This window comes from Anabrus simplex, chromosome 5, assembly GCF_040414725.1.
Source record: "Anabrus simplex isolate iqAnaSimp1 chromosome 5, ASM4041472v1, whole genome shotgun sequence".
NCBI lineage: Eukaryota > Metazoa > Arthropoda > Insecta > Orthoptera > Tettigoniidae > Anabrus > Anabrus simplex.
The window spans coordinates 374013365-374029961 of record NC_090269.1 but is presented as its reverse complement, the minus strand read 5'-3'; the positions used below and the strand labels follow the sequence as shown (position 1 = coordinate 374029961).

The following is a 16597-nucleotide window of genomic DNA, read 5'->3' as shown; positions in this document are numbered from 1 at the left end:
ACCCCTGCTGCAGTGATCGCAATTGTCCTGTGACAACTGGGGAATTTCTGTGAGTGGGCACAAGTTTATCTCAGTGACCGCAATTGTCCGGCAACCGGCATGTAGCCCTGCATTAAAACAGTCTGTGGACTGAGGACATAAACAACAACATAAATGTATTATTCACCTCCATGTAGTTACAAACCCTCTGAACAAAAATTTTAGGCCTATCTATTAGGTTCAGTTTATTTGTGAGAATAGTATATCTGCGAGTAACTTATAAAATACCATGCTCTCATTCCTTATTTGATGGCTGTACGTCGTATTATTGAGTGAATAAATGTGATTATTCTACTAAACATTTCTGCATAACATTTAACGGCAAGCAAATACCCATATATTCGGTATAAATAATTACTTATTACATATTCAATCAACTAATACTTCTGACTCATTGGCTGAATGGTTAGTGTGAGGTCTTCGGTTCAGAGGGTCCCGGGTTCGATTTCCGCCCGGGTCGGGGATTTTAATAACGTCTGATTAATTCTTCTGGCTCAGAGGCTGGATAATTGTGTTCATCCCAAAGCCTTCCTCTTTATATTCAGACACCGAACTTCTCCTCCAACCACCACAGAAACACGCAATAGTGATCATATCCCTCCATATAGGGTTGGCGTCAGGAAGGGCACCCGGCAGTAAAACAGGGCCAAATCAACATTTGTGACATAGTTCGCATCCGTGCCCCCACATATTTGGGGAAAACGGTAGAATGAGAGGAAGAAGAGAAGATGCAATTCATTAGGCCTAATACGAGGCAGCATAATATCGGTAACAGCAGATTTATACCTTCAAATACCACCGGACTGAGCCAGGATCGCTCGCCAAGAAGGTAAAAGTATAACTATAAACTCAGTTCATACAAAATGAAATGTTGGGTGTCCATTTTTACTGTACAGAAAATTGTAAAAGTTTTCAGTACAGCAATAATATTGTCTGGTCGCAGACAACATTGCTGTAAGTGTGTACGTATGTGCAGGTAATCTTTTGACATTTATCGTCAAGTGACGTAATAAGTGTGATGTAACGTTTCGGCGGTCCTTGGCACTTATCGGCAGGTGGGTCCAGAATCACATCAAGCGTACCGCCCGCCCCACCCGGCGGATATCACTGCTTGATAAGAGGGGGGAAGCTCGAAGTCAGTCCTTGAGCCATCGTATTGCAAAGCAAGACTGCATATGAATACATTAATATACTGACCGTCCCAACTTGAAAGAACAAGAGTGGGAAGTATCGGAATGTTCTAATTCACTCTGAAGCAGGTAGTTGTTATATTCAGTGTATAAAAAGCATTCCCGTGGGTGGAATTGCGCAGAAAATTGTAGATCTAGTTGTGTGGGAAATTTTGTGACGCAGTACAGCAAATATCTGTGGAATATTTTCATCTCATGTTATTAATTTATGAACTGAAGAGGGCGAGCTATAATATCCTCGCTGCCAATCTGCAGATAGATAATAATAATAATAATAATAATAATAATTACATCTCCTAGTGTTTCTGCTATGTAAATCTCCATCTCAGTTTACTTCGGTGTCATGTATTCTCTGCCTTACTTTGTGATGCTGATTGTGAGACATGGACCTTAACAGAGAACACCACCAAGAAACTTCGATCCTTTGAGATGTGGTGCTGCCAAAGCCTGCTCAGAACATCATGGGTTGACAGAACACGTAACTATGAAGTACTCCAACACCTGAACAAAGAGTTAGAGGTTACGCACAAAAAGAAAAAAGCTTGAGTACTTGGGTAAAATTTTTCGAAATGGAAGTATAAATTCCTTCAGCTTATCTTACAAAGTAAAGTTGAAGGAAGGAGAAGTAGGGGATGAAAGAGAATATCTTGGCTAAGGAATCTACGAGAATGGTATGAGTCCAGTACCCCACTCTTTTCCGAATTGCTGAAAACAAGAATCAGATCGTCCTGATGACAGCCGACATCCGATGAGGAAATGGTTCAGGAAGGAAAGAAGAAGTGTTATGCCTAAACTACGTAAATGGCTTCCGTCTCCATTCCGGCAATGAATGAATATTCAATAGATGTGAGAAACAAAATGCTACAATGTAATTTTGTTAATTCCAGGAGTGTCCAACTCGTTGGCTGAATGGTCAGCCTACTGACCTTCGGTTCAGAGGGTCCCGGGTTCGATTCCCGGCCGATTTGTTAACTACAGTGGCCCGGTGGCTAGGTATTTGTGCTGTCCCCAACATCCCTGCAACTAACACACCACACATAATACTGTCCTCCTGTACAATAACACGCAGTTACCTACACATTGCAGATGCCGCCCACCCTCATTGGAGGGTCTGCCTTACAAGGGCTGCACTCGGCTGGAAATCGGCACACGAAATTAAAATTAATTAAATTCCAGGAGTGAAAATAACACAAGGAAGATCTTCAGTGTAGGCCTACTGTCACCACATTTTCACGCTACGATGTAAAGTTAACCATCTAGACTGATAATACAGCCTCCTGAAACACTAAACCACCGAGCTCGATAGCTGCAGTCGCTTAAGTGCGGCCAGTATCCAGTAATCAGGAGATAGTGGGTTCGAGCCCCACTGTCGGCAGCCCTGAATATGGTTTTCCGTAGTTTCCCATTTTCACACCAGGCAAATGCCGGGGCTGTACCTTAATTAAGGCCACGGCCGCTTCCTTCCCTCTCCTAGCCCGTCCCTGTACCATCGTCGCCATAAGACCAATCTGTGTCGGTGCGACGTAAAGCAAATAGCAAAAATAAAATAAAAAATAGAAACACTAAATCAAGGTCTTAATACTTGGAGTTAATATACTGTATTGCCACACACTATGATATCATTTATAATCTACAAGAGCATCTGGTTAACACTGCTTTATGCAGTCAAAGCTTCCTGCGTGAACAGTTTAGAGGCCTTTGAAATGTGGTTACATACGAGATATACTCAGAATATCCTGGACAGATTTTGTAACAAATAATGGTGTTACGGAAAGCTACAGCTGAGTGAGGGCTGACAAATATTACCAAAGCCAGGAAAAGAGCTGATTTGGGCCACGCATTATTATTATTATTATTATTATTATTATTATTATTATTATTATTATTATTATTATATAATTTACAAGTTGCTTTACGTCGCACCGACACAGATAGGTCTTATGGCAACAATGGGACAGGAAAGGGCTAGGAGTTGAAAGGAAGAGGCCGTGGCTTCAATTAAGGTGTGAAATTGGGAAACCACGAAAAAACATCTTCAGGGCTGCCGACAGCGGGGTTAAAACCCACTATCTCACGAATACTGGATACTTGCCGCATTTAAGCCACTGCAGCTATCGACCTCGGTATTATTATTATTATTATTATTATTATTATTATTATTATTGAAAACGGACAGTAACTGAACAACTAGAATGACTCCGAACTGAATTGAATTCGAGACGGAACTACTCAGCCGAGGCTTGATAGCCTTATGATGAATATTCGCAGTTCTTTTGAGGATGCTACCTGTTTTCTTCACACCACAGGAGTGTCCATAACTGGAACAGTGTAACAGGAATGTCATCCTCACTGACACCATTTTCTCTCCCAAGTATGTACAGCAACTTGTTTTTTCTGATCTTCAAAAAAAGTTGTTTTAATATCTAGAACATTACAACCACCCATGCCTTAGGCAGGATTCGACTGGCGGAAACTTGATATCTCTTCTCCATGGTTTCAGATCCTGTTACCTGTCTCCTCCACTTATAATACTTTTCATGTTATTTTAATATTTCTTATTTTTTATCATGTAGAGCGAAACCAAGAGAAATAACTTCTCATGTCAACGAGAAGAGAATGTCACTGGGTTAGGCACTGTCGGCATGATATTTGGGTAACCTTACAACTAGTTGTCAATATCTCTATTTCTGGCTAGTATGAGGATTGTCTTCCCGTAATCTAACCACTGGATCACAGGTTACTACTAGGCCTACTAATAAAATGTTGTCATTCATCCCCTAAAAGGGGGGTGGGCCTGTAAGACGGTAACGCCGTCTCTCAGGCCGGGAGATTTGTTACGGTGAAAGAGAAGGTGAGGAGGTTGGCGGCCGTGGCCTATACTAGGACTGTCCCGGCATCCGCCTTAGTGCAGGAGAGTGGAAAACCACGGAGAACAATTCTCAGGACAGCCGACGGTTTGGCCCAGTCGTGAGGTCCAGCGCTGTCCCGTCTCCCGAATGCAGAGGCGTAGAGCTGCGGTAGAGGCGTGACCACCCGTCCTCCGCTCGGTTGGCCGGTCGGAGTGCAGAGCTGTTGGCCGAAACTTACTTTTCATCCACCGACGTGACACGTTCTTTTTAACCGAGCTCGATAGCTGCAGTCGCCTAAGTGCGGCCAGTATCCAGTGGGTTCGAACCCCACTGTCGGCAGTCGTGAAGATGGTTTTCCTTGGTTTCCCATTTTCACACCAGGCAAATGCTGGGTCTGTACCTTAATTAAGGCCACGGCCGCTTCCTTCCCATTCCTAGGCCTTTCCTATCCCATCGTCGCTATAAGACCTATCTGTGTCGGTGCGACGTAAAGCAAATAGCAAAAAAAAAGCGTTCTTTTTAAAGGTCTCAGAGTGGCCAAGACGACTGCTGTCCAGCTAAATACGTAGGTTCAGATACTGGGGCGATGTGACGCTACCGTCAGCAGTACTGTTTGGCATTCAAGACTTTCGCGACGTCTCATAGCAGATAGTTCCTCAACCTCACGCAAGGGTTTGACAGAATCTTGTTCCAACCGAAAGCCCGTAGTACGAGATTTTTTTTTTTTTTTTTTTTTTTTTGGTCAAGTTCAACAAATCACAAGACTTCAAAAGAATTGTCAATACTTCACAAATTTACTTATCAAATCTCTTCCAATACTTGACAAGCCTTGAGAAGTCTTCAAAAGTCTTGAACGTGAATTAGAACATGTTCTAATCGATGAAAGAATTGTCAAGTCTTTGGCAGAACTGACCAATGGAATGCGAGTATTAACGGTGCGCGTTATGCCGCTAGGCATGCTGGGATTGCCGGGACGGGAATCAAAACAACACAAGTGGCTTCTCATGACTGTGAGATGTTGTTTGTGTTTTATTCGCTAAGTATGAGGCACATCCCTGCCAATGTTCAGTGGATTTCGCAGAGTGCCGCAATAAAATGAATAAAACGACAGCGTACGGGGAGATTGCAAAAGAAGTATCTCAAGGAAGTGGACAGATTTTACGCTACCGTACGGTGACCTACAAGGAAACACTATCAGCAGTGATCCATTTATTATTTTATTCCAACTTCAACCATACTCGAAGTAGTATTCCGTGGTTTCCCACTTCTCCTCCAGGGAAATGCCGGGATAAGGCCACGGCCACTTCCTTCCCTCTTCCTTGCCTATCCCTTCAAATCTTTCCCCCTCCCACACAAAATCCCTGTTCAGCATAGCAGGTGAGGCCGCCTTGGCGAGGTGCTGGTTCTCCTCCCCAATTTTATCCCCGATCCAAAGTCCCACGCTCCAGGACCCACTGCCTTTAGGCGGTAGAGGTGGCATCTCTCGCTGAGTCCGAGGGGAAAGGCAACCCTGGAAGGTAAACGGATTAGGAAAGAATAAAGAAGGCTTATTATTATTATTATTATTATTATTATTATTATTATTATTATTATTATTATTATTATTATTATTATTATGCTATGGTGAAGACAAATTCCGAACCATTTCTTGCTTTGGTGTAAAGGAAGGGAAAACAATGAAAATGTTTCCCCCCCACCCCACCCCACCCAACCCTACGTTTCCCTCATATTACACAGAACACAACACCGAGTCGCCATAGCGTGTTTGCTATAAACTGTTATCGGCTTCCATTGTCTGTCTCTAAGCCCGATATGCACGGAAGGATCCCGTTACCCCGCCCTCATACCACAAAATAGGTCGCTAGTAAGTTTCCCATGACCATACTGGGAAGGCAATGTATGACCTCTCCTATGTCCGTCTCCATATTGCCTGAGTTACGCAAGAAACTGTCCGAGACCAAGATCGTATTTAAGCACCGAATTGTTACAACTCAAATTCCTAAACCAAGGTCACCGTGAGGTGAAAGCAAAAATTGGCTAAGGAGGCCTCCTAACGAATATTTTTAAAGACCTAAGTCTAATTGTGACCATAAACTTCAGACGATATTGATTTAACTGAGTTGATTATTAAATAATGTTCTCAATACGAGAGATTTAAATGCTCATCAATATTAAAAGCAATTTGATGATTTGATTTTGAATTTAAAATTATCAATGGATCTAACTCGCAATGCCTTATTTTCATATGATAGAAAAATAGAATAAGTTAGAAGTGCAACCATATATCGATGGCTTTCTTTTAAAACCTCGCTTGTCCCAATGCTCTTCCTACCCATCATATTCCTTAAGACTGGTGACGCCTTCCAACCACACATTTATATGCAGTCCACTCGTTTTGTTCATTTTCCAATGCTAATGTGTAAAGAAAAATGCACGTTAAATACATTATACTGTAGGAGTGCGTAAATTCGCCATGCAAACAACATCCCTACAATACGGTATGGTTAGGTCCATTTTCCTTTGCACTGTACCACAGGACAATGTACACAACGAAAATTATTTTGATGAACTGCATATAAATATGTGGCTGGAAGACGACACCAGTCATAAGAAATATACTGGATAGGAAGAGCATTGGGACATGCGAGGTTTTAAAAGATGGCCATCGATATATCATTCAAGTTAAAAGTTAAACAGCACATCAAAATACACAAAAACAAACTGAGAGCAATTTATTACGCTTTATGAATATGGTTTAAAAATTGATACCGCATTATTTTTTTCATGTAAAACAGGAAATAAAACGTTATAAATTATATAATGACCATCAGTTGCCTTTGGTTAAATTCTTAAGGCTAATTAGATCATCAGGCATCCACACAGAAAATTCGGTAAGCGGTAATCGGTAACTCTTACACGCACTACTTAAGCCGCTTTCCTATGTATTGCATTAAGCCTTACCGCTTAGTAAAATATGTGCGTGGAGGCCTATCAAAACTCAATTGCCTTCTTATAAACACATTAATGGAAATATCCCAAATATATTGTAATTATTATGAGGGTTAAATGATTTGAAACGGGCGAGTTGGCCGTGCGGTTAGAGTCGGGCAGCTGTGAGCTTGCATCCGGGCGATAGGGGGTTCGAATCCCACTGTCGGCAGCCCTGAAGATAGTTTTTCGCGGTTTCCCATTTTCACACCAGGCAAATGCTGGGGCTGTACCTTAATGAAGGCCACAGCCACTTCCTTCCCACTCCTACACATTCCCTATCCCATCGTCGCCATAAGACGTATCTGTGTCGGTACGACGTAAAGCAAATAGCAAAAAAAAAAAATTTTAAAAAATTGAAAATAAACACCTTAGTTTTGTGTTGAACATGTTTATAGATATTGTGCCGTAAATTAGTTCAAACAATTTCAGTATCAATATTACGTTTCTTTACATTATATCTTGAATATAGAATCTTTTATTATCTTTTCCTAAAAAGGGATGGGGTGGGCGTTGCCTAATTGACCCTCGCCCGAACGCTTCTTAAGGACAAAGGAACGACACTGTCCTAAAACACATACAATGCACTCTTTCGTGACAAAAACTCCCCCTCTAACATCATTCCAATGAAAATACTACGTAAAGAGACGAAAAGATGTACAAAAAATAAATGAAGAGAAATTAATGATTTAAACAGCATGGACGAAGAGACTGAACCAAATAACATTTTATTATTTTCTACCTTCGAGGCTGATTTTCAATTTATGAGAGTCTCTATCAACTAAATGACACGCAATAGTAGTCTAGTCTATTAAATAAAGAATTCTTCTCATGAAAAATATACCCCTCGTAAACATTACAGTAAAGATTTAATGTAGGACCTGAGTTATATTGAATTGAACATGTGCTCTACCACGTGAGATACAGAATTAAGAAAAATTAAACTTGTGTCCTCATACCGAGGTATGGATGTGAACTGCATGTGTCGTTTTAACCACATACCATGGCTCCTGCTATTCTTAAATTTATTTCAGTACTGGGAAGCGAACCCGGGGATTATTATTTATTATTATTATTATTATTATTATTATTATTATTATTATTATTATTATTATTATTATTATTATTATTATTACAAAGTGCATGAGAAGATCACAACACTTCTTATAATGAAGTCAATAATAATTAACTAAAACGTAGGTGATGTTCAAATTACTTCGTGTATATGGATAGTTTTTGGGAAGTACTTACGGTCCTCTTTATGAGCGATTTTAGACAGATAGTTCCAGATGGACAGATAGATAGATAGACAAAAGCCTTAACTGACATGATACTGTACAGGCTTTTGGGCTTATGCCGTGTCAAGAAAATAAGGTGAAATTCTTTACGTTTTGCAGAGAACTGTGCTGTGTGTCATCAGAAGAAAATCTCGACTGTTCACGAGAAAGGCCTCATCTTCACCGTATTTTCTTGACACGGCATAAGTCCAAAAGCCTATACAGTATCATGTCTATAAGTACGGGCCGTGAAAGCATCAATGGCAACAAAAGCCTCAACTGTCCGTGGGTAAAGGATCTTAGCTGTCTCTTACGCTTAACTTTACACTTACCTACATTTTTTCTTTGAATGATATCAACCTCCCTGAGATAGCACTGATAATTCATGATCGACGAGGTGAATTTCGCCGTTATCATCACAGATAAATTAATATTTCTAACAGCATAAATTATTCAGGAGAATAAGTCAATTTAGATCCTTACAGGAAGAAAAATTTCGAAGCAAGGTCCTCAAGAAATAGAATTGAGTGGGTGGAGTCAAGTTATTACCTTGTCCCTTCTCTTCAGTGTATACGTCGTAATCGCAGCTCTCACATTTCATCTCAATATGTTCATGATACATTGTGTTTATTTACGATACAGCAGTTCGTGCACAAGGTCGACCGCTTACACATATAATGCAATTAATCAATAGAGAGGAGAAAAAGCTTTTAAATCACGTCTTGGGTGCGACCACCTGTCAATAACATACAATGGGGAATGAATCTGGTTACCACAGCAACGAAATACTTTACATCAATGAGTGAAGATAAATAGCCAATATTTATGTGTCCATAATGAAGTCTACTTCCTGCTTATTTAGTAAATTCCTTTCTGTTGCCAGCTCTTTTTTTTCTAAGACCATAATAATAAGCAATCAAGTTGCAAAATATGAACCGTTTATTGTGTTTGAAATGTCGTCCAGTCCCTTAATCATTCTGTCCGCATATAGCACACTGCCAATAACTTCATTAGCCCAAGGCCAAAAGCTTGATCGCTCGCTGACTAGCATACAAAACTTCAATAGAGAGCACTTTACTCGCTATACTAGCATGTTAAAATGGTTCACTCTTAGTTTCCTCTTAGTTCCTCCTCTAACTAACTGAGCATGAGTTACTGTAACAACGAGGGTGACACAGTAATTAAAGTGGTACTTGCTGGTTTGTCCGCCTCTGTGGTGTAGTGGTTAGCGTGATTAGCTGCCACCCCCGGAGGCCCGGGTTCGATTCCCGGCTCTGCCACGAAATTTGAAAAGTGGTATGAGGGCTGGAACGGGGTTCACTCAGCCTCGGGAGGTCAACTGAGTAGAGGTGGGTTCGATTCCCACCTCAGCCATTCCGGAAGTGGTTTTCCGTGGTTTCCCACTTCTCCTCCAGGCGAATGCCGGGATGGTACCTAACATAAGGCCACGGCCACTTCCTTCCCTCTTCCTTGCCTATCCCTTCCAATCTTCCCATCCCTCCACAAGGCCCCTGTTCAGCACAGCAGGTGAGGCAGCCTGGGCGAGGTACTGGTCATTCTCCCAAGTTGTATCCCCGACCAAGAGTCTGAAGCTCCGGGACACTGCCCTTGCGGCGGTAGAGGTGGGATCCCTCGCTGTGTCCGAGGGAAAAGCCGACCCTGGAGGGTAAACAGATGATGATGATGATGATGATGATTTGCTGGTTTAAGGGGACGAAAGTGGGATAATCAACACCGTCAAATAAATAAATAAATAAATAAATAAATAAATAAATAAATAAATAAATAAATAAATAAATAAATAAATAAATGAATAAATAAATAAGAGTGCCGCAAGTTAGAAAATTTCTCGTGTTTTAAATTCATTCAGTTTGTATAATTCATAACATGGGTCAGTTTATTTTTCCATTCTGTTCCAACGATACACCAATTGCAAAGAAGAAATCAGCGTCAAACGCGTCAAGCCAACACATGTCGGATCGCAGTAGTGAACTGTCGGTTGCAAATTGCCTTCCAATTACGGTAGGTTGCTTCTTCAACAGTGTGGAGAGATGGAATTCACTCGGTAAAGGTTGCAGGGAAGATTCGTCAGTACCAGCCAGGGAATGTTTGGCCTGACGTTATCAAAAGCAGAGCACCGCAATTTACTCTGTGTCCATCTAGAAAAGTTACGAAGGAATATGGCTGGCCAGCAACGACTCCATTTGAAGTTTCCTAATGTTCGGCTGCAATTCCTCCAACTTACTGTTGATGTTTGACTGATATGAGATACGACCCAACTGGGTATGAGATGAAGCAGCTGTCTACTTCCGCACGTCTAGAGGGGAATTAGAAAGATATCGGGAATGTTAAACTGCAGATAAGTTTTGAAAAATGTACCAAGACCTCCGACTGTGATATATAATCTAATAAGGGTGGTCTCAATGAGTTCCCATCGAAACTTACCTTGAAATTCCTCCAGAACGGTTACCTTATAGTAAAGAAACTACGACTTTCGACTGGGAGATCATGAAATATCGCGAGAAGAAGCAACCAGAAACGGTAAATGGACATCCTTGCGTCAGCTTGTTGATGCGAGTCTTTTCCACCACAGCTGAGTTAGTGTGTGTTGTATGTCATGTGGTCCACACAAAGTCATCAGTTCAGACTAACAGGCTGCTAGGGCTGTACGAACTCCCCTCATTTGAGGTTTCAGTCTTCCTTATTAATAATATTTTTACAATGTGTTCATTCTCTCGGGAAAAAATTCAAAATGGTACTAGCCAGATATTAAACCCTAAATGATTTAAAAAAATTACAACTGTATTTGTAGGTGCAAACCTAACATTCTTCCCCCAACACTTCTTAGGACTAGCCGGTATACCACGACGTTACTCTGGTTATCCAGATAAGCTAGTTGAAATATTGTTTCAAGACTAGGATCAACAATCTATGTGTCTGCAGTGCGTAAGAAAATTCCGCAAAATCCTGTAAAATGCATTCAGGCTGCTGTCATGGCAGAGAATCAATCCTCTTGCGACTGAAAGGTACAGTGAGTTATCCAAGTTTTATCGAAGCGAGTGAATTAACTGAACGTAGATCTTGAAACTATTAAATTGAAAGAACAAGATATTTATGTAAAACAGCTCATACAGTTAAAACAAACAAAAATCTAAATTTTTACCTTGAATTCGGAGATTCTGGACAACGAAATGGAAGTAAAAAACATTGAATGGTGGATTAGGCAATATTTCTTTCAGAGAGTAAAATAAAATCATTCTTTAAATCAGGGCCTCTCAGGGTGCATGCACTGTGCACGGTGCAAAAGACGACTTCGCTTGGTTGATCAGAGTGCAGACCCCCACTCCTCGATTTGGAGCAATAGCGCTGTCTCTCTCTTTCCCCACACCTGTCTCGCTCGCTCCCCCTGTCTCCCTCTTTCTCACTTGCTCCGTAGCGCTCCAAATTCGAGCCGAGTTGAGCCGAGCTTAGCCGAGTAGCCCAGAGACGAAGCGTTGGTCGGAGCCGAGCCGAGCGGGACCGATGCACAGTGCACGGAGCTCTTGCGCCTCGATTTACACGCGTGAGATTTTGGGCGTTTGGGAGGCCCTGCTTTAGATTGTTAATGTCAAGAACGATTACATCAGATTTTGGCAAAGGCAAACATATTTACTTGTTAAACAAAGGCCTACCTGTGTCTGCGTAAGCCCCAGACTAGCGGCGAGTTCAGCGCGCTCAGGAAGAGCCAGGTACTGCGTCCTTTGGAAGCGGCGGTTCAGCTGCTGGAGTTGAAGGCTCGAGTAGATGGTCCGAGGTTTCCTCATCTTCTTGCCTTTCCCGTTCACACGCAGCGTACCGTCTTCGCTGCACTTATCTGAAAACCACAATACAACGTTCTTATTAATTTAATTACAGTAGTGATAGTATTAAAAAGTAAGAAAGCTAAAAGTCTGTATTACTTGCGGTTACAGCTCCAAATTAATCGCTGAAAAACTGAACAAAAACATCAATACGAAGAATTTCAATCAGGACATGTACATTATATACAAATTTTCGACGTTTTATTAATGGAAAGGAAATTAAAAAGGTCGCTAATACCGTGTCGACAATATGACTATAAATAAATTACAGGGAGATAATAATAATAATAATAATAATAATAATAATAATAATAATAATAATGGCGTGTGGCCTCTTTCGAGTTGACGCTGTGTAGGGGACGTGCGGATCTGTGGGGATGGAGCCCTACCTAAGATAAAATCTAATGCTGAAGACGGCACAAGCATCCAGTTCCCAACTAATGAAAGTTAAAATATCCAGCCCGACCTGGAATCGAACTCTGGACCTCTTGGAACAAAGGCCTGCATGCTAACCATTTAGACATAGAGCTGGACTAAACTCGTGTCCTCATACCGAGGTAGTGCAGATATTTTCGGGCACACCCCTAGTGGAGGTAAAATGAAATGGCGTATGGCTTTTAGTGCCGGGAGATCCCAGGACGGGTTTGGCTCGCCAGGTGCAGGTCTTTTGAATTGACTCCCGCAGGCGACCTGCGCGTCGTGATGAGGATGAAATGATAATGAATACAACACATATACCCAGCCCCCGTGCCAGGGAAATTGACCAATGATGGTTAAAATTCCAGACCCTGCTGGGAATCGAACCCGGAAAACCTGTGACCAAAGGCCAGCACGCTAACCATTTAGCCATGGGGCCGGATCCCAATGGAGGTGAGCTGCGTGTACCGTTTGAACCACATGCCAGCCCTCCTGCCCGTCTTAAATTTCTGACAGTAACGGGAATCGAACTTGGGCTTCCAATGATGGTAGGAAATAGTGATAACCGTTACGTTATGGAGGTGGACCACAGTAAGATAGATTATTTAAACCAGAGGATGTATACAACATTTTTCGAAGTTTAATTAAAGGGAAGGAAATAAAAATTAAGGTCGCTAATACTGTGTCTATAGTCTAAGTATGACGAAATTACAGCAAGATAATAATAATAATAATAATAATAATAATAATAATAATAATAATAATAATAATAATAATAATAATAATAATAATAATAATAATGGCGTGTGGCCTCCGGAGAGACATGTAACAGGTCTTTCGAGATGACGCCGTATAGGCGACCTACGCGAAACGTGGGGCGAAACGCATGTAATTTCACGATTGAAAATGTCTAAAGAGCTCGAATGTTTTGTAATTAGTAATCGATAGAATTAAATTATGGTTTCCTTAAGTTTTGATATAAAGGCCAAAGGCAGGCTTTTATACAAGTGGAGGTACATGCTTCCCCTAGTGCACTGTCACTGCATTGTCCTACATAGGAGGCTTGTAGTAGTTTGGGTCGGCGGATGCAGAGTGGGTCTCGGCCCACAAGTGTCCACGGCTCTAGCGTGGCTCTACGCCTCTGTATTCAGGAGACGGAAAGGGGCGCGTCCCCACTGTCGGCTGTCCTGAGAACGGTTTTTCGTGGTTTTCCATTCTCTTGTACTAAGGCGAATGCCGGGACAGTTCCTAGTATAGGCCACGGCCACCAACCTCTCTCCTCCGCACATCTCATGCCTGAGAGACGGCGTCACCGTCTAGGAGACCCACCTCCCCACTTTAGGGGAGTAGGTTGGTGTCTTAACGGCGCAATAGACGCCAGCGTATTGGCAAGGTGTAGCAATCCAGTTGATGAACCCACTGCTACACAGGGGCGAAATGCTGGTAATTTCACAGAGGATATCATACCTAATAGAGTGGCATTCCAGCGAGATATCACTTCTACGGATTTTTCACTTTTGCAAATCCGACATCAGCCTCGGAGAGTGTTATTGGAGGAACAGAGGCAGGTGATCAGCCAACTTATGAAGGAGTTCTGGGAGAAGAAAAAGAAAAATGCCACACAATAGGCTTAAGTTCTAAGCAGTCTATATTGCCCCAATCCTGTAATTTAAAAGAAAATACTAATCTCGACCCTGACTCCCCAGATAGCATCCCGCAGTCCTTCCTAAGTGTCGTGATCCACAGTTTGAAAAACACTGATCTACATGATTATTAAGTAAGCCGACAATTGTCACCGAGGATAGATGCCCTGTCATCGTACTTGACACCGGACTGCGCTCCACTTCTTTACATGACCCACATGATAGAGATCGAATGTGTTTCTTTTTTTCAGCAGTACAACAAGAGCTATGTACAAAACGCTGTTTACAGCGACATTCTATAACATCCAGTTATCGCCACACATACATCTGTGTGTATGTTAGTAGATGTCAGATGACTCGTCAAAGTAGGTTTCCCGTTTTTTTATTGTCGGTTTAGAATGCGGGTAGTTGAGCGAATCTCCGGCTACAACTACACATTGAATAGACCACAACATCTGGCCGGGCTGTCTGCTGTTATTTCGTCCCCGAGTAAAGCGAGAGCATTTGGTTCGAATTCCACAGGGTTCGATCAGATCCCAACAATTTGTGATAGCCGGGCTGAGTAGCTCAACCAGGCAGGTTCGTTCCTGGCTCAATCTGAAGGTGTTCCAATACGTCAGCCTACTGGTACTTTAAATTACTCTCGAGTGACAAATTTCCGGTACCTCGGCGTCTCCGAAAACCGTAAAAGCAGTTAGTGAGACGCAAAATCAATAATAAAAAATTATTAATTTTAGACATGTACTTATATAGAAGCAAGTACACTAGAATGACACCAGCAGAAACACACGGTGTGTTTGTGTTTGATACTGATTTCTTGGCATAGCTCTCAAGCAGGTCTTAAGCGGCGTGAAAATTTAATGATTGATTTATTGAACATAACGGGCTTTCACTAAGTTACAACGTTCCAAATATGCAACTAAAAAATAAACACTTACAGACTATTTATTAGCTAACTATTTCACGATGTTGCCACATTCCAGCATTCCTTTCTACATGCTCTTACCCCTCGCTTCCGGGTCACTTGTTCCTTCCTTCATTTTGACCGCTGTGATCTGTTGTAGACTACCTGGCCAGGCGGTGTCGTCCCATTTGCGATCACTCTTATACAGTCAGGTTCTTATCAGTGACAGTGACAGGTTTGGCAACTCCCAGCAAGACGAGCTGCCCGGAAGTTTTATCTCCATGGCAACCGCAGTCGCCCCACCCTCGTTTCCATGCCAACCACACAGCCACTCCCTTTATCCCGTCTCGGCAGGTAGTAAACGGACCTCCCTCTAAGAAATGCCAGACACCAACTCTTATTATTAGCAGTATACCTCTATATCTACTATGTAGCATCTTGCAAATGGTCAGATGGCCAGCTCCACATGCAACACGCCACCTCTACTTATAACTAAACTAACTACATTACTACATTAAAACTATACTAACTCTATCCTAAATCTGTCTGGTCGCGGCATCACCCCTGGTGAGGAACTGCTACCACCCTTGCCTGGGATGTCTGCGTGAAAATTTAGCAACACCGCCTCGCAAAGACCGTAAGAAATCCCCCGCGAGGCGACATGATTGGCTAACTTCAGCAGGTGATAAAATAACAACGATGTGCGATATCAAATTATTTATCAGTATGACCAACCCTGCTGTAACGCTCGTATAGCCATTTCAAGAATTTTAAGACCACATAGTAACACTTTCTTAATTTTGGACTAGGCTTCGGCCTACAAGTGGCCACGGATTGTCCGTGGTCCGACAGCTCTGCACTCCGACCGACCAACCCTCCTTCAGGGACGGAATGAAAACCTTTTAGTAGCATTGTTAGAGGCTGCCTAGAAGGCAAAGTAGGCCTACACTTTGTACCAGCTGAAAGTGTGTAATGGCGATATAGATAAATTAATCTGTTGAATTTCAAAGAATATCGCCGAAGATACTTGTTGATGACTTTAAGTCAGAAAGTACAATGCGAGTAATCACCGAATTTGGTGTGTGGAATATCTTTCAGAGCTCAACGAATATTCGAGGTTTTGTATCCCTATTCCCTATTCTTTCTTAGGTTAAATGCTTGCTTATAAAATGGAAATGTAGGCTCGTATGATCCCTGCAAGTGCCCAGATGTGAGTCTTTTCAGAATATTCACCATTACTAAGTAGATTTCTCCACAGTAGAAAGGTGAAATCAATTAGTGACGGAGCAACAGCTAGGCAATGACGCTGTCCACAGTAATCTTTCATTACCGAGGTGGATATCTGCTCTTTTCATGCACGGACAATTTCCACACCGAATAGCACTGACGCGTCGGTGAATATTCTTTGTTATTTTATGCTGCTGTTCTTAGATTAGCTGTCAAAGGCTCGC

The 16597-nt window shown here is 42.0% G+C and overlaps 1 protein-coding gene across 1 annotated transcript in view; it reads right to left on the bottom strand.

Moving 5' to 3' along the window:
* The window catches only part of Dll (Distal-less), a 416722-nt gene that overhangs the window by 272093 nt on the left and 128032 nt on the right, over positions 1-16597 (bottom strand). Inside the window, exon 3 of the mRNA XM_067148661.2 lies at positions 12015-12196. Within this exon, the coding sequence (XP_067004762.1) occupies positions 12015-12196 (182 nt within the window). The remainder of the gene's footprint in view (positions 1-12014; positions 12197-16597) is intronic.